At 33.4% G+C, this 24,594-nt stretch overlaps 1 protein-coding gene across 2 annotated transcripts; it reads left to right on the top strand.

Moving 5' to 3' along the window:
* Nucleotides 1-866: 866 nt before the first annotated feature.
* Nucleotides 867-11,616, top strand: LOC101499239 (uncharacterized). 2 transcript variants are annotated; one of them, XM_073365168.1, is made up of 5 exons: nt 867-1,739; nt 6,108-6,874; nt 7,003-7,092; nt 10,026-10,805; nt 11,077-11,616. In XM_073365168.1, exons 1-5 carry the CDS (start codon nt 1,631-1,633, stop codon nt 11,164-11,166), a joined length of 1,836 nt encoding a protein of 611 aa, XP_073221269.1. In that variant the 5' UTR covers nt 867-1,630; the 3' UTR covers nt 11,167-11,616. The 2 variants fall into 2 exon arrangements, with proteins under 2 accessions (XP_073221269.1, XP_012575070.1); XM_012719616.3 differs by having other exon boundaries at nt 869-1,739; nt 10,026-10,802.
* Nucleotides 11,617-24,594: the final 12,978 nt, after the last annotated feature.

The raw sequence follows: 24,594 nt of genomic DNA, 5'->3' as shown, positions 1-24,594 counted from the left end.
TTCTCAAGGATACAAATTCAATAAAGTAAAAAAAATATACGTTCATCAAACTAAATATACAAAAGAGCTTCTCAGGTAGTTTAAAATGAGTGATTGCAAACTTATGACTACAGTAATGCATCCTACCTGTTCACTTGAAAAGGATGATTCAGGCCCGATGACTGTAAAATTTTAAAAAATATATAAGATTTTATCACAATAGTAATTTTGTTATTTTATATAATCTAATGAATTAAAAAACTACTAGAATATTTAAAAATACATTATTACTCCAAATTATAAAAATACGAATATTAATTTTAAAATTTGTAATAAATGTAATTTTCATACGAGATAATCTTGTATTTATATATAACATATATCACTTCTTTATACAATTTATCTTACATATAAAATATAATTATTTAGTTACTCATATTTTATTTAAAATTATTTATTTAATAGTGCTATTGAATTTTTTATATAAATTATTCTATTATTTATGTATTTTTTAAATAATTTTTAAATTTATAAAAGTTAAAAATATTATAAATTTATTTGAAATATGATATCATGAAATTAAGTTTTTTTTTATCTCTATCATATTCTATTTTAATTAATTCTATATTGTATTTTGTCTATTATATACTGATCGTGAATTTTTTTAATAATTAATAAAAATAATTTAATAAAACTATATTTTCTTAATTAATGTAAAATAATATAATTAAATGCAAAAATTATGGTGCCACATAGAGTTCTTGAGAATGGAAGGCCAAGAAGGAAGTGTAACAAGTAGTAAGAAGAAAAAAAAAGAAACAACACATGAAGAGAAGTTAGGCACAAAATGATATTAATGGGACTTAATTTAATATTTATTGTAAGGGAAGAAAATAGAGAGAATGTCATCATACTTTTGTTTTCAGAGTATCCGAAACTAACAGAAATTCTTTCTACCTTGTCTCTCTCGCCTTCTCTCAATTTCACACAACACAACAACCCAAACCCATCGCACTTCTCATCTCAACAACACACAGCATACACAAAAACCAAACCCTATAGTCTAATTTCTCTACTTTCTCAGATACTTCCATAGTTCCATTCCATTCATTTCGTTCCTCATTTTCTCACTCGTCAAGCTTCGCTACTTCTTTTTCTTCTTTGCACTCGCTGAATACGCCCTGTGGTGGTTACTAAAACGACGACGTTCCGTTACCGTCATCAACCCCTGCCTCGTGTCGTGTCTCTAGGGTTAATTCTCCCTTTCCTTCCTCTGCCTCTTTAACAACCCTAGTTAACGGAAGTGCTTTTTTCACACCCATCTATCACCACGTGCTTTTGTTCTAGGGTTTTTATAATTTTTTCTATTCCTATTTTATAACTACTTTTCACTCAAATATATTGTTGTCTTTTAGGGCTTTCCAATTTTTTGAATTTCAATTTTTAGTGCTATGAATGAATCGCTTAACAGTACATTGAGCTCTACCACTGAATTTCTGTTGTCTAAATTCTGATAGAGACAAGAGGCATCTATGAGAATTTTATTTTGGAGTAATTGAATGCCATAGTAGAAGTGGTGGCTTTTTGGGCTTAGAGGCGGTGGAGAGGTGTGTTTGTTTTTGGTTAATTTTGATCATGTTCAGTGTTAGTTATGGATAGAAGTGAACCTTCATTAGTTCCAGAATGGTTGAGAACTGCTGGAAGTGTTGCTGGTGCTGGCAATTCAGCCCAACATTTTGCATCCTCATCTAGTCACGCGGGTAACCATGACATTCATTTTCAATTACTTTAATTCTTTAACTGAATTCAAATTATAATGTCGTGTCCTCTCCTATTAGAATTTTGTTTCTTCTCTAGCATACATATATAGTATATGAGAAAAGCCTGTGCATGTTTGAATTCATTTTGGGTCTGAAGACTAATAATAGATTTTGGTATGTTTGTGGATTCTCTATTAAAATTGATTTTGCCTATAGAATTGGTTCTAACTTGAAGTTACGGTTTTTAGCTTTTGCTTCAAAACGTTAATTTTAATCTCAAATGTATTGTTCACTCACTTTCACATGAATGTATTCTGATAGGAACTTTTATATTGGGCCTGATGTAGGCCTAGTTGCCAAGAGGCCTATTGTGTGGAAGGTTTACTCTAGGAGAAAGAAAGTGGGCCATGAGGGTGAAAAAGAGAAGCTGGTTATTGAGGTGGCAGTAGGTCCCATATGATTATATTAGGAGGGGTATTTGTGCACGAGAGGATGTGAGGGAATAATCATCATTGAGTAATCAGTAGTTTGTTAGTGATTTAGGAGAATTTAATTCCCTGGTCAGGAGCTAGGCTCTGGAATTATTCCTTTTATATGAGAGCTCACTGTTCTTATTCTCAATATACCAATAATACATTTCACCATTTGCTTATTTCTTTTGCTATTGAACTGTTGTGATTTATCTGTTTCTATCATTGGTCTGACATGCCAAATACTGAGGAAGAGCTAGTGAGACGCTGCATAATGCCACCAAATATGAATGAAAGAGATGAGGAATTAGAAAGAAGTATGGGAGCCCTGCGTGTTAGTATGGAGGAATTCCAAAAAATGGTGATGGCAGAGTTTGCCAAATTACGAGGTCAACGCATTCCTGAGTCTTCCTACACTTCTTAGGAGGAAGTCAATTCTGAGTACAAGATGGCGGTGAAAAAGGTGGAGTTACCAACGTTTGAGGGTGTTGATCCAGTGGGATGGGTTACTTAAGCTGAAACTTACTTCGAGGCACAAGGGTCGTTAGAGGAGGTGACAGTGAGGTTGGAGAAACTAAGCATGAAGGGAGCCACCATTCATGAGTTCAATCTGTTACGTGAAACAAAGGATGAATTGACATGGTCAAAACTGAAGAAGGCTCGGATTGAGTGACAATCCCTTTGAAGAGTTGAAAGATCTTCAGCAAACAGGAGATGTAGAAGAATATATTTCAGATTTTGAGTATGTCTCTTCTCAAGTGGAGCGCCTTCTTTAAGAACAATACCTAGGGTATTTTTAAGGGGGACTCAAACCAGAGATTTGTTTGAGAGTAAGGACTTTTGACCTGTAAACGGGTGTGCAAGCCATGAAAATTTCTCATAATGTAGAAACAGAGATATGAGAAACGATTGTGCACAGGAGCAATGGTGGGCTATGTCAATGGAGAGGGGGAAGAGAGATGGAGTTTGGGCCGGGTTAAAAAGGGGGAAACAGGTCAAGCTTCAATATAGGTGGAAGAATGGATTTGGGTCGTGTTTTAACCCGGGTCCAAATAGAAGCAATTTCGGGTCTAATTACTCGAGTGGAGGCCCAAACTAGAGTACCTAGTCTACTGCTGCTTCGAACCGTAATTCTAATGGTGAAGCGGAGCGACGACATGAGGGGAGGCGTGACCAATATTAGGGGAATCAAACATCTTCCCTACTTAGAACTCATGGATAGGAAGGCTTGTGGCCTATGTTTCAGGTGTGGTAAACGATTTCACCCTCTTCACCAATGCACTGACAAACAACTCTGTTTGGTGATTCTTGGAGAAGGTGAGATGATTAATGAGGAAGACGAGGTGATTGCTATTGAGCCCAAGGAGGAAGAGGAAGAAACAGCCCCAGAGTGCCGCACTTTGGGTGTTTTTGGGGTGACGAAGTTGTGGAAACTACTGACCACAATGAGATTTGAGGGCAAGGTGAAGGGTATTGGGGTGCAGGTGTTGGCGGACAATGGAGCCAGCCATTGTTTCATTGATTCAAAGGTAGCGACGACACTAAATTTGATGGTGGAGTTAGGAGTCTAATTAGGGGATGGCCATAGGATCAATACAGTAGGGAGATGTAGGAACGTGGAGGTTCAGTTGGGAAATTTCACGAGTCACTGCTTATGTGTTAGAACAGGGGGAGTTAGATTTGATATTGGGTGCAGCTTGGATGAGACAATTTGGTAAAATCACATTTGATTGGGAAAACATGGTGTTGAGTTTTCTATGGGAAGGGGAATTGGTGGAATTACAAGGTTTGAGGATTTCCCTTGTAACATCCTCTCTGCATAGTTTGTTGCAAGATAAAGAATTGGAGAATAAAGTTGTACAAAAAAGTGAATTGAACCTCAAACAACAAGATAAGTTGGATCAGTTGCTGAAGCATTTTTCAATGATGTTCACCGAATTGAAAGGATTACCACCAAAAAGAAATATTGCCCATGGTATAAAGTTGCATAAGGGAGCAATTCCTGTGAGTGTTCGACCTTACCAGTATTCGTATCATCACAAAGATGAGATAGAACAAGCTTAGAGTTTGCTCCGACAAGGCATCATTAGGCATAGTCCAGTCCCGTAATATTGGTTATAAAGAAAGGTTATACATGAAGGATGTGTGTGGACAATAGGGAATTGAACATGGCCACAATTCCAGACAAGTTGTAACACCCCGGCCCTCCAGCGTTACCGGCAATGTTACCTCACGAGCTTCTCGCCCCCCCCCCACTCTCTAAACTTTATTCCCTAAAGTTCTCTAACGAAATTTAAAATTCCCTCTCTTCTTTTCACTAAAATAAAGTTCACTCTCTAAACTTTATTCCCTAAACCCTAAACTCACAAAAATTCATCGCATCTGTTGCCGCTGCCGCACCTCCGTACTCTGAGCGGATGGAGATTCAGATAGGAATTATTCGGGTGCTCAGGACATGCATTATTTTGTTTAAGCTTAAGATTTGGATTCAGGCTGCGGATGAAGTCCTCTTGTAACACCCCGGCCCTCCAACGTTACCGGCAATGTTACCTCCCCCTTTCCTCAAATTGGAAATCTTGGCGAGTTTTTGCCTCCCGTGGGATTCGAGCCCGGTACCTAGGGGATAAGTACCGCCTCATCACAATCCCACTACCAATTGAGCTACTGGGTATCTTGGGCAGATATGTGGTACAATTCAACATACCATGTGTCCACGGGAGCTACACCTTTTAAGGTTGTGTATGGGAGGAAACCACCATCCTTGATTCATTTTTCTATAGGTGAGATACAGATAGAGGCGGTAGCTACTGAATTAGTGGACCGATATGCGGCTTTGAGCAATTAAAGCACCATTTGTTGAGAGCACAGCGACAAATGAAGAAATATGCAGACAAAAAAAGAAGGGATGTGTCTTTCGAGTTGGGAGAGTGAGTGTTCTTAAAGTTGATATCTCATCGACAACAAATGGGAGCCCGGTGGATCAATAAAAAACTAGCCCCGAGGTACTTTGGGCCTTATTCCATACTGGAAAGAGTAGGAGCAGTGTCATACAAGCTGAAACTGCCTGATTCAGCAAGGATCCATCCGGTTTTTCATATTTCACAATTGAAAAAAGCGATCGGAAATTATACCATAGAATCAGAGTTTCCCGCTGGGTTGGAAGTTGAAGGGGATGACTTGGAGGAACCTGAATCGTTGCTGGCCTCTCGAGAGATTCTTGACCGGGAATTGTCAGTGAAACAGTGGTTAGTCAAATGGAAGGGAAGGGCAATGGAAGATACAACTTGGGTGGATGAATGCTTGTTGAAAGTCAATGTCCCCATGTCAGCCTTGAGGACAAGGCTGTTGCTGAAGGGGAGGGCAGTGATAGGAACCTTGATATTGGGCCTGATGTAGGCCTAGTTGCCAAGAGGCCTGTTGTGTGGAAGGTTTAGTCTACGAAAAAGAAAGTGAGCGATGAGGGTGAAAAAGATAAGTTGGTTAGTGAGGTGTAGTAGGTCCCATATGATTCTGTTAGGAGGGGTATTGTGCACAGGAGGACGGGAGGAAATAATCATCATTGAGTAATCAGTAGCTTGTTAGTGGTTTAGGAGAATTGATATTCTCTGGTCAGGAGCTACGCTCTGGAATTATTCCTTTTGTATGAGAGCTCATTGTTCTTTTTCTCAATATACTATTAATACATTTTCCCATTTGGTTATTTCTTTTGCTATTGAACTGTTGTGATTTATCTGTTTCTATGATATTCAAAAATAAATCACTTTACCTTTAACTCACTTTTAACTAAAATTAATTTAACAACATCAATTTTTGCCACCATATAATTCAACACACGTGTTATGTAATCTAAATGAAATGGAGGGAAATAATTAATGAATGTCTTCATGTTGTATTGTAGATTCTCATTCTCCATCTGCAGCACTTTACAATAGGAACAGATTTTCTAAGAATACTAGTGATTTTGATAGCTCGCGTTCTGTATTTCTTGATCGAACATCCTCATCAAATTCTAGGAGGAGTTTGATCAATGTTTCTGCCAAGCACGCTTACAGTAGTTTCAACAGAAATCATCGTGACAAGGACCGTGATAGAGAGAAAGATAGATCCAATTTTATAGATCATTTGGATCATGATGGTTCTGACCCATTGGCCAACCTCTTATCTGGAAGGATAGAGAGGGATAGGGATACATTGCGGCGTTCTCATTCAATGGTTTCCAGGAAACAGGGTGAGATTTTACCCCGTAGAGTTTCATCTGACACTAAATCTGGTGCTAGCAGCAATCACAACAATGGCAATGGCGTAATTTCTGGGGGTAGTGTTGGTAGTAGCATTCATAAAGCTGTCTTTGACAAGGACTTTCCATCACTTGGGGGTGAAGAGAAGCAGGGAATAGTTGAAATAGGGAGGGTTTCATCCCCTGGTTTGGGTGCCGGTGCTAGTCAAAGTCTACCTGTTTGTAGTTCAGCTTTGATTGGAGGGGAGGGATGGACTTCTGCACTTGCCGAGGTACCTTCTGTAATTGGAAGCAGTAGTTCTGGATCTCTATCATCACAGCAGACTGTTACTGTAACTTCTGGATCTGTATCATCCAGTGCAACATCTAGTCTTAATATGGCCGAGGCATTGGCACAAGCTCCATCCGGAGCCCGTTCTTCTCCCCAGGTAGTTGAGCTTGTTACCTGTCTCACAAGTTTCTGTATTCTCTTTCATTCATTTAATTATTTAATTATTTAATTATGATGATTTTGATTATGTCCTTTATCAGTTAATAATTCCCGAATCAATTGCAGGTGTCAGTAAAAACGCAACGGCTTGAGGAACTGGCTATCAAGCAGTTAAGACAGTTGATTCCAGTAACACCATCTATGCCGAAAACTTTGGTATGATAGTTTATCTGTAAAATATATTTCATAGGTTGTTAATTGCAATTTGCAAACTTTATTCTTGTACACAGAATTCTTTTAGTAAATCTGATGTATGTGGTAATTTTATCAAAAAATCTTGATGTTAGTTTTATACTGGGCCCTCTCCCTTTTTTCTTTTTGCGTTGGAGTGCTATTTGTGTCAAAAACTGAGTTTTAGTTGTAAATCAGACCATAGTTACCTATGAAGCACAAACACCTCTAGAATCAGGCATGTTGTCGTAACCGACATGCGTCGGTGTCCGACACTCGTACGATACTTGTGTGACACCTCAGACAAGTGTCCAAAAAAAATATTTTTTTCTTTGCTTCAACACACCTTAGATAGATCTTTGACAAAACTTTGATTACATCATTTTTAGCTTTTCAGTAGTAAAGAATGAATAAAAGAGAAAAACTAGAAAATTTAGATGCACATATATTTTAATTCCCAATTTAGATATTTTCTAAATAATGTTCATATTTTATTTAATTATAATAAATAAATAAATAAATAATATATAAATATATATTGATTGGTGTCAATGTCCAATGTTTTTTACATTAATAGTTGTGCCATGTCAAGTATCTGTATCAGAGTCTCTACTTCATTGATAGTTACCTGGTTCGCAATTTGCTTTGGTACGAATTTGGGTACGTGGTATGCAATTGTTGAAGTATTGGGTACGTGGGGGTATACATAGACGGTACAAGAGTTGCGTAAACAAGAGTTGTATACATAGTGGAACCTATCGAGAACCTAGAAGTATACATAGTCATGAAAGTATTAAACGAATTTGGGTATTCCACACGCAACTCATGAAGTATTGGGTACGCGATGCGCAATAATTTTTTGTCGAATTTAATCAAAAACAATAAAGCACATGCTAAAAAAAATTAAACTAAAAAAATTAACTTGAAACATTAAAAGACAAAAATAAGAGTCTTAAAATATTATGTTAACATTTAAGTATTTTTATTGTAGGAGTTACTCATTACTAATTTAGTTAACAATTGTAAAAAAAAGCCAATAGCTAACAAACAATATTAAGATAAGTACTGTACAAGACAAATAATATTACGATAAAGTGTAGTCCCTCATCAAGGATGGTGATAGAACACTGAAAATTAAGAGGAATGAGGGCCCAAAGAATGGGCCCAACTCATACAAGTTACACATGCACAATTTCTAGGAGGAATTAGAAACAAAGAATAAAATAGTTAGTTAGAATCTCTCCTTATTTCAAGGGAGAATTCTGTTATAAGAGGTAGGGGAGAGAGTGAGAAAGGCATCCCAGAAAATGTTAATTGCATTTTCCAGCTTTCACCACCATTGTAAGAGCTTTGCTCATCAATTACAATCAATAAAATTCCTTCCATTACCTTTAAAGTTCTGATTTCTATCAGTCGGTAGCAACACCCTTTAGTTTAAGCTATCAAACAAATGTTGGAATCCCACATTGAAAATGTGTAGAACATAGAGAAGACAATTCACTATAAATATCCTGTGTACAGCGTGCTCATTTCACCAGCGGGAAAAGTAATATATCACTTTATAAAGCGTACTATGAATTAGGCTTAAGTACTGGATACTTTGACTTGAAAAGTTGTGCATGCTTTTGACTGTTTAAGGAATGGTGTTTAGCGGTGCACATCAATATTTCCGCGATCAAGGTCCTAATAGTACCTAGGATCAAGATGGGTTTATCATGATTTTAAAATGTACCTCTGTCCCTATATATAAGACTGCTTGAGAAATTTCTTTACCCCTTTCTATAAGACCCTCTTTGAATTTTCAACTTCATGAGTGATTTCTTTACAGATATACCCCTAATTAATTTACATATCTTTTGCAACCAACAATAAATACTATTATTATGAAAACATTAGCTATAACAATTTGTTAACAAATTTAATACTACTATCAACTTTCTTAACTCCCATGATTTGATCAATGGGGTTCTATTTAGGGATATAGGTAGTATATCTTAACAAGAATCATAAGATCCTATCATATGAAAATTTTTACCAACATAATGTATATATGCATGCTAAATTATTTTTTCATTTATATAATTTATATTGATTATTAGTTTTTCTAACCCTACTATTATTATTTAGTATATTATGTATGTCCAATTATTGTCCTGTCTTTTCTAGTGTAAACATTGCATTATTATGTTTATTAGATGTGTGATATGAGCTTATTTTAATGAACCTGTTTTATTCTTTTCTTGTTTCTAAGTTTTAGCCATTTATTCCCATAAAATGTGCCCATGCTAATGATTCATGAGATAAAAAAAATTTGGCCCAGTTATAAATCAGCCATTGCCCTAATTCTACATTTAGGTCTAAGAAATAAAAGTGTCTTGTTGGCACCACAGTTCACTCGTGGAAATCATTTATTGCAATCATATTGCTCTACTATTTTTACTTTAAATTTTAATGTATTTTTGCTAAATGATCTCTAGTGTTGGGCTGTGCAGTGTAGCTTTTTGTTTTGGGCTATTTTCAGCTTTTATTCTATTAATTAGTGTTGGGCTGTGCCTTTTGATATGTTTGCAGGTTATTTAAAATTATCAGAAGAGATTTTAATTGTATACGGTTTTATTTGTTTGCATTTATGAGAAGTCGTTGTTATTATTTGATTTGTTTAACCAGCCCCAACTAGTGAAAAGACTTATGCTGCTGTCATGATGTTCTGTTTGTTTGCATGTCTATATGGTAAACTGTTGAAGAATTAGGATTGTCCACAGGATATATTTGTTTTTAATATCTGACTGATATTGAAATTGAATTTTATGTTGGTGTTTTAGCATCATATCTGTTGCTTCACTGTATTCAATAAAATATAAAATATTATGCTTTCTTTTCTTTTAAATTCTTGGTGATTATTTTAGTTCTCTTGTCAGGTTCTTAATTCTGAGAAATCAAAGCCAAAAACAGCTGTCAGAAATGCTGAGATGAATGTAGTTACCAAGAATGTGCCACAGCAACCCTCAGCGTTGCATATTGCCGGTCAATCTGTTCGCAGTTTAAATGCCAAAGTTGATGTTCCAAAGACATCTGGGAAGTTCACTGATCTTAAATCAGTAGTGTGGGAAAATGGTGCTTCCCCTACTTCCAAGGATGTTTCAAATCCAACAAATTATGCTAACAGTAAATCGGCAAATCAACATGCTGTTGCTTCAGCAGCTGCTCCTACACCGGTGAGGAACCCCAATAACCTAAAATCTCCCACAGAGAGGAAGCCATCTTCTTTGGATTTGAAATTAGGCTCTACTTTGGACAAGAAACAATCCATTTCTCAAGTGAAGAGCCGGAATGATTTCTTCAATCTCATTAAGAACAAAACATCGACAAGCTCATCTACCATTCTTCCAGATTCTGGCCAGATGGTTTCATCTCCCTCATTGGAAAAATCTGGTGACGTAAACAGGGAGTCAGTCATGCCTTCTGCAAGTCCTCAATCTGTTGGAAATGAGGCTGAACTGACTAGGAATGGCAATGCTCATGCCCATGAAGAGCTTAGCAGGATTTCAGATGATGAAGAGAAAAATTCTATTTCCAGAGCTATGATATATCCAGATGAAGAAGAAGCTGCATTTCTTCGTTCTCTTGGCTGGGAGGAAAATTCAGATGAGGACGAAGGCCTTACTGAAGAGGAGATCAATGCTTTCTATCAGGAGGTGGTAATCTCTTAACTTGATTCACTCTCCTGTTGCATAAGAATTTGCAATCATTAAAATTGAAGCTTGATTAATTTTGCAATGCATTGATGTCTAATATTATGCGAATTACCCACGAATGACTTTTCATGCTGTGCTAAATTACATTTTGATGCAACTTGAGCTATCTGGTATTGGGGGTATCTCAATTCATGTTGGCCAAAACGTCATTGTTGAAGCCTGTTATTGAATGGGGGTTGGTTGATCTACTAACTTGTTGTCTTTTGTTTTCCAGTGCAAGAAATTAGACCCCTCCACTCTCAAGCTATGCCAGGGTATACAGCCGAAACTGTCCAAGTTGTTTGATTCTTATGCATCTAACTAATGTGGAGCATCTGCAGAATTTAGCTCTTCTGATCCCAGATCTGAAGCTTGAAGTATTGTTTTTGAAATCATAGTTAGATCCAAGTTTCAATTTTTGATGGCAGAGGGCTAGTTCCACTCCTTTTCTTCCGAACGAAGGGCGATTAAGGTTTAAAGATGTGGGTGGGTTTTGAATGGAATCCTGCATTTGCAAATATTGCAATAAATTACAGGTGCCTCAATCCTGCTTGCTTAACATGGGGAATTCTTTTATTTGCCTTTTTTCTTGGTTAAAAGATATAGGGTTGATAGAATAGGGGCTATTTTCTCTGCCATAGTAGGGTGCTGGGTTATTGCATCTTTTGAGGTATTTTGATCAGTTTATTTACTTTCATTCTACTTGATAAAGTTTATGTTTTTGGCCAATTTTACCAACAAAAGGGAAATTAAAAGTTCACTTTTAATTTGAGCATGTTGATATGATTGATTATTCATCGTTGAAAGCACTTTTTTGGGGATATACCTTTTATGACTCTCGTAGCACTGTGGTGACTCCAAATAATGTGATTGATATCGAGATGCAGAACAAAAGTTCGCAAACAAATTGTTCTTGCGAATATAATCTTTTTTGTATTAAATATATTATGACACGAGTTGTTCATGTGACTCATACTAGCATACTAGCTGCATCATAGCATTGACACCAAATTTAAGCTGTTTTTGGGTTGGATTTGATTTGGTGTGGGTCCATCCCATGAAGGACTGTGCGTGTACGATTACTCAAATGGGTTGGGATGGGATTGTTGATAGTCTTTTTTTTGGGACCAATAAAATTTCTAAGCTTTTTCTCATTTCTGTTTTGTTGGTCTTTTCTTTTGTTTTGTAAAGATTTTAACGATACAAGCTTGGTGGTACAAGCTTTGTACCGAGAGTATGTTCCCTATATGCTTCTCCTTGAACAGGTTGGGTACAAAATTGATAAGATTCATTGTAGGATGCTAAAGTAAATCATCCATTGCAGTTCTCTGCGTTTTCATTTTTTGTAAGCTATTGCTGAACAAGCATCATTACATGGAATTCCTACCAAAATATAAAAACAATCTTTGGTAAATAAAACAATTTGTTGTTGAACTTGTAAGTTGCCAAAACTTGCAATTGCCAGTTCCTAGTTCCTAGCTGCTGATCAACATCTACTTTGGGTGGTGGTCCATGGACTTAAACCTATATCCAGGCACATCTCCTGCCCAAAAAGTTGACCATTCATTGCTCTCAACTTTTTCCTTCTCCAATCTAACATGCTGCATTGGACATAGTGGACCATTTATTCCTTGTAACTTCAACCGGTTATTGGCTATTGCCCTCATAATATAAAACCTTATATCCTCTGCCAGTCATTGCAGACTTGTGTTGAACATCTCACAAGTGTTGGTAATGTTGTCTCCCTTACACCATTTGTTGAACACCCTTTGAAACTGTGGTAGGGAATCAAGCACTAGAATTGTATCAAATCTTAACCTTTGACGAAGATTACTCGTTATAAGCTAGCTCATATGCATAATTATGATTCTCCGATATTGTTTCATCTCACTATCTTCCACAATTTCCCTTGCGTCCTTGATTACTCTAAAGATTTTAGTGTCATCTACATGGACTCTAAATTCTCTTTTAGTGTATTCATAAGGTTCAATACATGTAACATAGTTGAGTTCAAATCTTCTCTGTAAGTTGATTCACAACCATTTCATAGTTTCTTGTTTGTCCTTAAAATTTCCTCCACAGACATGATTTGATTTGTAGGTTTTCACTTGAAAACTTGTATAAACTTCACTGTAAGAACAAAATATGTCCGAAGGACATTCAGCCTCCTTACATTTAGCTCTAGCTCTCACTTTGTCCTTCTTAGTTCACTTAATTTCTCTTCCCAAGTATATAGTATAGTCACTCACACCTTGAAGGTTGCTAGATCCGTAAACTCCATCCCAAGCTCTAAGTATACATTTCCAAATTTTGTTTCTTCAATGAGTGTCAATATACTTTCTTTCCCACATCATCTTCATTAGTTAATACTAATTGGGCTTATTAATTCTTCTTAGTGATAAGAGTTGCCATCCTTTACTTTTTCATCATTGATTCTTCGGAAGTAATCATCATTCTCTTTCCAGAGTCAACATAACTGTCATATGTTGAACTACTATCCTCATTTTAACACTTGAATCTCCTTATGAATATATATTTGAAGTGTGTAAAATACCAGTCTGTAAATATTAGTATTATTTTGTGTGGATGAAATTCTATTTATGAAGTGTTAAAAATGAGCTGTGGGTTTTTAAAAACGACTTTTTCGATGATATGGGCTTTACTAGTGTTGCACCTCATTTCTACTGTGACACATCCCTTTTTATTTTGGGCTGAACTTCTCTTCTTTCATTTCTCAACTCATTAATAAGAATCTAATTCTTTTTTTATGTAGAATGATACGCCTAATATTGTGCCTCATTTTTCCTTTCCAATATAACTTTTTTCTATTTAGTAAGACAGACTTCTTAACGCCTCATTGTCCATTTTCGAAAAATAAAACCCATAGTTTTTAGAACTATTATTATATTATTTTTTAAAACCATTTATATTTTATGTTGTTAAGATTATTTAATTTTAAATTATAAAAATAAAAATAATATTAATTTCTAAATCATTAGAAGTAATTTTTTATTATTTTAGAATAGTTAATGAAGATTACTCGTCATTTAATTTTCAAACGAATTAAGAATTCGATGAAAATTAAATTGAAATTTCCTATAATTATTTTATGATTGATAAGAAGAGTTAGATTTTTTTAGTGGGAGAATAATTATTTAACTAGGATAATAGTTTAGTTATTAAGAATTATTATTGATAGTATATAACAGTAAAATTATTAATAGACGAATTTGACAATAATATCAGGTGATTGACTTATTGGGGGACATAGAATGACATAGGTAAAGGGATTAGATCTAACTTAAATTTGAATTTGAGGTAATAACCATGAGATACCTAGATGAATAGTAAATAGAAGTTTTGCTATTGCTTCTAAGAAAAAAAGTTTGAAATTTTGGGACATCCAACTTGTAAGAATTTCTTGCATGTAAAATCTACGTCAATTTGATATTCAAAGATTTCAGTGTTTTGCAAGGTTCAGAATAAAACCAATTTGACCTTAGATTTAGCTTATTAAATAGTTTCAAAATTAACATGATTACAAGTAGGGGTAGAAATAGGCCAGGTCAGGCCAGACTTTGAAAGGCCTGAGTCTGACCTATGATTTATTTTTTAAGCATAAGCCTGGCATACGGCCTATCATAGGCTTTTTTTTCGGTCTGGTCTGACCTTTCTAAAAGTCTGGCCTGACCTAGAAGCCTATTTAAAAGCCTACTTAAAATAATTTTAAAAAAATATGAAACAAACATCCTTTAAAACCATAAAACATAATTTTTTGTATCAAATAATAGATTTTTCTTTTTTTTGAAACAAACACACTCATTATTACCTCTTAAACAAATATGGAACGACTACAGACTGATTGACTAATTGAACGGCTACCAAATATAGAATGACTACCAAATATGGAATCGCTATCGAATATGGAACAACTATTGAATATGGAATGCTCACTGAGTGATTGTTTAATTGATATAATTTAAAATATGAAATAATATTATTAATATAATAATAATAAATAATAAAATATATATAGGTCGGCCTGTCAGGCCTAATAGGCTTTTTTATAAACCAGAGTCTGACCTATTTAAATAAATAGGCTTTAAAAACAGCCTGAGCCTAGCCTTTTTATTAAATAGGCCAGCCAGGCCATAAATAGGCCAGGCCATAGACCTCTGACGAACGGCCTAGCCTATTCTCATCCCTAATTACTAGTAGGAAAATCAAAATATGGAGGTTTGATTATTAAATTCCACACATAACTAGTAAGATGTCATGAAATCGCTAATAAACAGGTTAAATTCAAGAAGTACAACATTAACTACAATGATTTGGGATCAACTAATCACTTATAAAATTGAATAAAATTAATTAGGTTTATGCTACAAGAAAACATTTATTTCGTGGTCAACTTATAAAATATTTTGTGGCTGAAAAGAACTCTCACAAATACTAAAATTCAAATTTGTTGTTATTTGTAGTGGAAAAAAATTCTCACAATGGATTTGAATTTTAGCAGCATTTTGTGAAGGCAAAAGTCCTCACAAAATTACACCGTTGGACCTTTGTGAGGAATTAGACCGCCACAAAATCACACATTTATGAGGGTAAAAATCGCCACAAAGTTGCTCTTTTGTGACTGAAAATGGCGCCACAAAGTCACTCGTTGGTGATTGCAAAAGCCGCCACAAAGGCGTAGTGTACCGTTGGCATTTATGGCTGCTTTGGCCACCACAAAGTCGGTTTTTTTTTTCGGTGCAAAGGCCGTCACAAAAGCCCATATTACTGTTGGCATTTATGGCTGCTTTGGCTGCCACAAAGATTCAATTTTGTGGCTACTTTGATCGCCACAAAGTCTCATTGTTCTCCTATAAATATAATTCTTCCTCTCATTTTTCATTTCTACCTTCTCTCAAAATTTTCTCTCTACCTTCTTTCTAAATTTTCTCTCCACCTTATCTCAACAAATATTTTTTTCCAACATTTCTCTTTTATTTGTTAAACTTTGGTAAGTTTTTATTTTATATTTTTTTAATGTTATTTTTTATTTGAAGTTATTTTTTAATGAATATTATTTAATTTTTATTTTGACAGTGGTATTATTGTGGTTATTGCGAATAGTTGTTACTTGTTTGTAAGCTTCAAGTGAGACACTACTCGACATCAAGTATGTAATGCATTTTAAATATAGATTAGTAATTATATAATTATTATTGTTATATAGTTTTGAAATATTTTTAGACTTAATATTTTATTTTAGAATGTAGATATATATATATATATATATATATATATATATATATTATTTTTAAAATTGAGTATAACTTTATTTTTAAACTTTAATATTAGTAAGATTTGTTAAACAAATTACTAGTAAAATATTTAATTTGTAAAACATAATTTGAGTTAAACAAATATTATGTTAGTTATTACAAAGAGTTATAGTTGAGTTCGTACAAAAAATTTATATACTTTTACGGTCTCTATTTTTGTTTATAAGAACTTATATTATGAAAAAGTTCATTAAACATCATTTAAAATTTTATTTTAATTTATATATATATATATATATATATATATATATATATATAGACCGTAGTTGGATATATGATATAAATTTTTCTGGAAAGAAGGGTCTTAAATAACGTTTTACTAACAAGGTTGATAAGTTTCTCAATTTTACGAGAATGCAAAAAAATTTCAAAGATGAAGGGGGAATGAGATGTCCATGTTGTTTATGTCGATGTAGACGATTTAAGAGTGAAGATGAAATAAGAGTGCATTTATATGAAGATGGATTTCAACATAACTATTGGATTTGGACTAATCATGAGGAAGAGTCTCCAACAGCGCCTAGTACTAGTACACGTGTGGAGAATAACATAGGTCCTTCAAAGAGAACTAACATATTAGGTGTAGATTATTATAACTATCAGAACTTTGAGATTATCAATGATATAATTTCGGATGTTGTTGGGGCTAATTTATCATTAAATGATGATCAATATGACGATACTGATGGACTTCCAAATGAAGAAGTTCATAGATTTTATGGTCTATTGAAAGAGACAAATAAACCGTTGTTTGAAAGATCTCAAAACTCAAAGTTATCAATGTGTATTAGACTTTTAGGTCTAAAGTCTCAGTTTCATGTTCCTGATTTAGCTTTAGATTTGATTACTAAAATGATGCTCGATGCAACACCTGTTAGAGATGGTTTTCCGCAAAGTTATTATGATGCTAAACGAATAGTGTCAAAGTTAGGATTGGTGTCAAAAGGATTGATTGTTGTGTTAAAAGTTGCATGTTGTATTATGACAACAAATTTGGTATAAATGATGTCAACTTAGTTGAATGTAAGTTTTGTCAACAATCAAGATATTGCCAAATGAATAACTCTAGGGTAAGTAGGGGAAAATCAATTCCAAGGAAAATAATGTTTTATCTACCTAATGTATCAACATGCAGCACCTGTTAGAGATGATTTGCCGCAAAGTTATTACAATGCTAAACGGTTAGTGTCAAAGTTAGGATTGGTGTCAAGATGGTTGATTATTGTGTTAAAGGTTGCATGTTGTATTATGACAACGAATTTGGTATAAATGATGTCAACTTAGTTGAATGTAAGTTTTGTCAACAACCAAGATATTGCCAAAGGAATAACTCTAGGGTAAGTAGGGGGAAATCAATTCCAACGAAAGCAATGTTTTATCTACCTATTGTATCAAGATTACAGAGAATGTTTGAACCAATGTAAACTGCAGAAAAGATGACGTGGTATTATGAGAATAGAAGAAATCCAGGTGAGTTGCAACATTCGTTTGATGGTCAGGCATGGAAATAATTTGATCAAATGCATCCTAATTTTGCATCAGATCCACACAATGTAAGACATGGATTATCCTCAGATGGATTTATGCCTTGTATACAAGCATCGTCTACTCTTTATTCTTATCGGTCTGTTATGATTACTCCTTGCAATCTTTCTTCTGATATGTGTATGTCTAAACCTTATATGTTCTTAGTTGTTGTGATACCAGGTCCTTCAAATCCTACAACTGGTATTGATATTATTTTACAACATTTGATCGACGATTTGAAGAGGTTGTAGAGTGGTGTCTTGACATATGATATTGCTCGAACACAATTTTTTTATGATGAGAGCTGCTTTGATGCGGACCATTAATGATTTCCCCACTTATGGGATGTTGTCATGATGGGGGGCCCATGGTAAATTGGTTTGTCCTATTTGTATGGAAGACACAAAAGCATTTATTTAAAAATTCGACGGGAAGGCATTGTGGTTTGACTTGCACCGTAGGTTATTACCTGTTGATCATGCATTTAGAAGAAACAAAGCTGCATTTATCAAGGGCTATGCAGAAAATCTAGGACCATCGCTTAAATTGACATCGTTTGGAATAAAGTAAAAGATATGTCAAATGTACAAGTTGTTAATGGTGTGGCTTGTAAACCACAAGGTTAAGGACAATGACACAGTTGGACAAAAAGATGTATTTTTTGTGATCTCCCTTATTGGAAAGATAATCTTTTGAGACATAATCTCAATGTCATGTATATCGAGAAAAATTTCTTTGGCAACATATTTAATGTTGTGATGAATGTGAAAGGGAAAATAAAAGATAATGATAAAGCTAGAAAAGACATAGTTATATATTGTAGACGACCATATTTGTTGTTGGTGGATCACAACAAAAAGACTTTAAAACCTCGTGCAAATTACACTTTATATGCTGAAGAAGCCAAATCTGTTTATCGTTGGATCAAAGAGTTGAAGATGTCTGACAATTATTTTTCTAATTTGGCAAGATGTGCTGATGTAGAAAATGGAAGGATACATGGGATGAAAAATCATGATTGTCATATATTTTTAGAGTGTTTACTTCTTATTTCCTTTAGTGCTTTACCGACAAATGTATTGAACCCACTTATTGAAGTGAGTCAATATTTCAAGAATCTGTTTTTTGCAACGCTCATCAATGAAGATCTCATCAAGATGAAAAATGACATTATGATGATTCTATGTAAGTTGGAGAAAGTATTCCCTCCTGGGTGAAGAAGTTGGTTCAATCAAGGATGGTGTGCTGCAATCAAAAGAAGACCAACGAGTGGAATTGAAGAGCATGAAATGGCAAATTTGGACCATGTGATTGGAGATGAGACTATTAGTCAACTTTTTCATGAGTCAAACGTTGGAGAGAAGTTGATGAACAAGAAATAGAAGAATTGGAGAATGATGAAGGCGGTGACATAATTCACTCATCAAATGACGATGGCGATGATGACAAAGACGATTAATTAATTACGTAAAATGTATATATATATATCTTTATTTATGTATATTTCTTTACTAATTTATGTGAATTGTACATCACGTGGTAAGAAAAAGTTATTAAACCACATGTTGTTAACAACTCATCTCTCATGCCTATGTCGATGACTGATACTAGGGGTTGAGCTATTCTCCTGTATCATGAGGTCCCTATCGAGCCTTATACCATAGACGAAATAATGGAACTCGAATGTGCTGATTCCTATAACCGCATAATCATTATTCCAAAAGGAGATGGATATGTAAACTAAAATTATGCTTGTTAAATATTTCATTATTGTCAATTATTGCATTTTACATTATTTTATAAATTAATTTTTATATTTAATTTTCATGTAAACTTTGAAGATATATTCCTTTTAAATCATCTGCAAAGGCAATTGCTGAAGTCATACAAGAGAAATATAAAAAGCCATGGTTGTCTTGGGGTGGGATAAAAGAGGATAAGACAACTCAATTTAATGAAGTTGATCAATTTTTGCATTGTTTCAAAGTAAGTCATTAATTTAATTTATTTAATTACTAACTATACATTTGCATGCTTAATTGAATTATATTTTTAATATTTTTTTAATTTAAACAAATGAACAAAATACAAAATGTATTTGGAAAAGAGAGCATGATGATGCAATTTTGGCTTCTTTTGACCATCGTTTCTCCAAGTGTTTGTCATATATGTTAGCTTACACACGTAATAAGGGAGACGAAAAATGGTCAAATTGGATTGGTGAAAATATTTGGAGTGTTTTGTGGAAGAAATGGAACACAGATGCTTACAAACAGAAAATAGAAAGAACAAAGATTAATAGAGCATCTGATAGGGATACCAGTACTCACAAGGGAGATTCCATGTCTGCTGGAGAAATTAAATATTATATGGTAATTACTATTATTATATATCTATTAATTTATATTCAATTAATTATTAGATTTCAGCAATTAAACTTGACATTTAATATTTTAGGAAAAACAACTTGGAATAGAGGTCACTCAAGCTGAGATACATCGTTATCTTCATGTTAATCTTGAAACAGATGAGTATACTGATGGATTATCACAAATGATTCAGATAAATATAAATTTAATTAGTATTTAAATTGATATATATATTTCTTTAACTATATATTTTCTAATTATATTAATGCATTAGCTTTCTAAATTATTATATATTAATTAACTATTTTAATTATTTTATTATTTTTTATACATGAAAAACTTCAACAAGTCATGAAAGAATGGGATAATCAGCAAGTTGCTCTTCCCCCTGCACAACGAGTTGGTCCAATGCAGCAGAAACAATATGAGACCTCAAGCTTTATGAAAATTAGTGGTGGCAAGTACAAAGGGCGTGTGTTGGGTGTTGGTAGTTTATCGTCAACATTTGTAAAAGGTCCAACAGGATATATTCAGATTGAAATGTCTTTTTCTTATGCTAGTATGGATCGATCTCATCGTCTGTCGATAGACAATGTTGACCAATTAAAGGAACAATGGATAAGTGAGCAAGAAGAAAAGACACAACAGCTGATACGTGCAGCAATGGATAAAGTAAATAAAGAATATACACAAAAGTTTCAAGAGTAGCAACATCAGTTTCAGATGTTTCAATAGCAATAATTTTCATTTCCTCATGCGTTTCATTAGCAGTTCCCGCCCCACCAACAACAACAATCAAGGCCTCAATACTTGTAGCAACAACCAATGTTCCAACAGCAGCAAAAATACTCTCAATACAACAACATCAACCGCCTCCAAATTTCCAGCAGCAACAACAAGATCCTCCAAACTCCGCCTTCCAGCAACAACAACAACCAATGTTTCAGCAACAACAATATTTTAATAATTATTAGTATGTTCCGTCATTTTCACAACAGCTTCCATAACCTCAAGAAGATCAAGCTCCATACCGCTCAACTATGCCAACAATTGGCTTGATCAGACCAGATTTAAATCAACCTCAACTAGCTATGGCTCCATCGACTAGTGGTGGTGTACTTGAAGATGAATTGCAATTTCAAATCATGTTGTCTCTAACACCAATTAATAATACTTTTGAGAGACTTTTATCGTTGGATAATATTCCATCAAATAATGATGGAGGGAGTGGAGGTAATGATGAGAGGAATTACTATGATGATTGAGGTATTTGAATAATATTTGTTATTTTTAATTTTAGTTATTATGAATTTATTATACATTATTATTTAACTATGGTATGTTTAATTTTTGGTTTGTATGACATAATTTATTAATTTTGGAATGTTTTATTTTGTTTGGTATATATAATTTAAATTTATAATTTTATATAATTTATTAATATATAATATTTATTTTAAATTGAATATAATTTTATATAATTTATTTTGTTTGATATATATATAATTTATTAATATATAATATTTATTTTAAATTTAAATTTTGAAATTATATTAATATTAAATTTTTATATATAATATCATTTTTTAATATTAATTTCAAATTTTATAATTTTTTTTAATAAAGTCACACATTTGTGGCGGGCTAAGCCCCCACAAATAGGACAGTTTGCGGCGGTCTAAGCCCTCACAAATGTGTGGCTGACTTCTCCGTCACAATTTTGTGAGGGACTAAGCTGTCATAGATTGTAACAAAAATAACTCAATTTTGTGGCCGTTTTAGCCGCCACAAACCTTTGTGATTGACTTATTTGTGGCTGCCAAAGGCAGCCACAAATTTGCTTGTTGTGACTGCATTTCTCCCTTTGTAAAGGCATTTGATCTCACAAATTCTTGTTTTTCTTGTAGTGTTAGTTTTAACTTATCAAAGAAGTTTAAGATTGTCGTGATTACAAGTGGAAAAATTAAAATATGGAGGTTTGATTATTAAATTCCACATATAATTAGTAAGTTGTCATGAAATCGCTAATCGTCATGTTAAATTCAAAAAATACAACATTAAATACAATGATTTGAAATAAACCAATGATTTATTAAAATGAATATAATAATTAATGAAAAGATAAAATGAAACACTACACTAATTCAAAAGTTAAAGTAGAGTTAAAAAATCTTATTTACAATTTTTTTTTTAAGTTAAACTTTTAGTCGAAAGAGAAAAAGTTAAGTTTCAAATCACAGTTGAAAAAATTAATTCATAGAGCACGTTGACTTATTCAAAATAAAAATGCATGCAAAAACTTTTTTAGCTCTCACACTCATTTTAACAAATCCATTATATTCAAAACTCCGATTCACATTTGCACCAAATACAAATTTTTCTAGTAAACTTCCCCAAACCCTTCCTAGCTTATCATGAATAAACCATATATTTAGGAAGGATAAAAGACGACAAACTCACATCTTAAAAGGGTATAATTTTAATTCATTCTAAGAGTTGCCCAAGAATAGTTGAAAAATAAAATACATGTCAATATTCCATGATCAAACCGTAAGACTAGATAATCTATTGAATGCAACAAGGATTACATGTTTGATGAAAATTGAGAGATTAAAATGCTTTACACATTTGAGGTTACAATATAGAAATAGAATGATACACCTAACACATTTATTGATTATTATTATTGTCACTATTCAAGACAAAGGAAGTAAAATAATTTAAAGTAAAATGACTAATATAAAATTTGTAAAATTTATAATAACAAAATTGAAAACTGAAAGAGAACTCTTTTCTAATCAATCAACTTTCACTTTCACAAAAATTATTTGAATGCAATCCCTTTCTAACTTAATTGTCATTTAACTCTTATGCATTTCACACAAAATACAAGCACATAAAGCTTTGTATCAATTTCTTTCCTCAAAACTTATAAGGAAACTTGTGAGGAAAAATCTACTTTCGAAAAGCTTTGTAATGCATATGATTACTTAATTATTCAGAGAGTTAATAGTCTCACACTTCCTCTGTAGACAATTATTTCCTTCCATTCTTTGGACAATTTAAAAGTGATCATGTCTAGATGAATTCAAAACAACACATTATTCAAACATCACACAAATTGTAGCGTGGTTGTTCTCATGTCTAGGTGTTAGTGATTAGTGTACATGTAGAGTGATTGTTCTTAACACATTCTCACCTACATTTTTAACACATTCAAAAAATTGTAGCATTTTACTTTAGGTTACTTTACATAAGTCACACTTTGTCTAATTTTATGCAATACATCACTAATTGTTTTCAATCCATCTTGCACAATGAAGTTCAAGATATGAGCACAACCTCTTATATAAAAGAATTCTCCATTAAACAACAAGCTATTTGACAATCCTAAGTGTTCTTTCAAATTTTTTGCATACTATCATTTGCAATAGGATTATCCAAAGTGATGGAAAAAAAAACATTTTTTTTTCTATGCTCCAATCATTCAACATTTCAAGCACCTTTAATGCTAATTATCGTCGTGTATGTGGGGGTTCCATGTGAGTAAATGTTAGAATCTTATTCTGCAACTTCCAATTTGCATCTACATAATGAGCCATTAAATAAATAAAATTTTCATTGGTGCATGCAGTCAAGCAAACTCTCCCATGAATTTGAGTCAATTGTGATTTTAGTTTTTGTATTTCAAACATCTTTAGAAGAAGTATTTCTTGAAACAAAAGAACAATCATCATTCAAAAATTTATAGTATTTTATAAAGATCATCCACTTAACTTAAGATTTCACGATTAACCTTAGGATCAAATTTTTTCCTTTTCAATTTCCCTTCAACACCAATAAGCATATCACTCACATCATGATTATTATGGATCCTTTTACAATCATCAGCATGACGACTTAAATGAAAAAAATCCCATTAGTTGAAAACAACTCAATAATTTTCTACACCCCTTACATCTAGATCTTTCTTTTCTATCTATAACACCAACTTTTACAAGATATTTCTAAACTGCGGATGTTAGTGTCTTACTTTTTTGGTTTGTAGTTTAGAAGACACTTCTTGATTAGTGTCATCAATAGAAGTTACATTAGGTTGAGTATGAGGTGACAATGGTACTGGTTGAGGTTCCTTACCTTTATTAGCCTCATTATCAAGTATTTCAATACTACCACTGTTATTTTCCATATTGCAAGTAGACACAAACTATAATACCTAAAAATCATAATTTTAAATCAGAACAAACAATCAACATGAAGATAGTTAATCAAAATAAACAAACAACATGAACTACTTCAAAGATCCATGGTAAAAGATTTCATTAAAAACAAATTCAACAAATTCACATATACACATTAAAAAAAGGACAAGTAAAAATATGTAATAGATTGAGCAACAAGTAATAATTAAATCTACCATAGCAAGAACAAAATCGCAGGGAGAAAAATCTTACATAGCAACAACACTGTCAAATGGAGAAAGTTGACACAAAGTATAACAAAAAGAACCTGAGTAGAAGTAAC

Source organism: Cicer arietinum, chromosome 2 (assembly GCF_000331145.2).
Source record: "Cicer arietinum cultivar CDC Frontier isolate Library 1 chromosome 2, Cicar.CDCFrontier_v2.0, whole genome shotgun sequence".
Lineage (NCBI taxonomy): Eukaryota > Viridiplantae > Streptophyta > Magnoliopsida > Fabales > Fabaceae > Cicer > Cicer arietinum.
The sequence above is the reverse complement of the archived record's forward strand: the minus strand, read 5'-3'. Positions and strand labels throughout refer to the sequence as shown.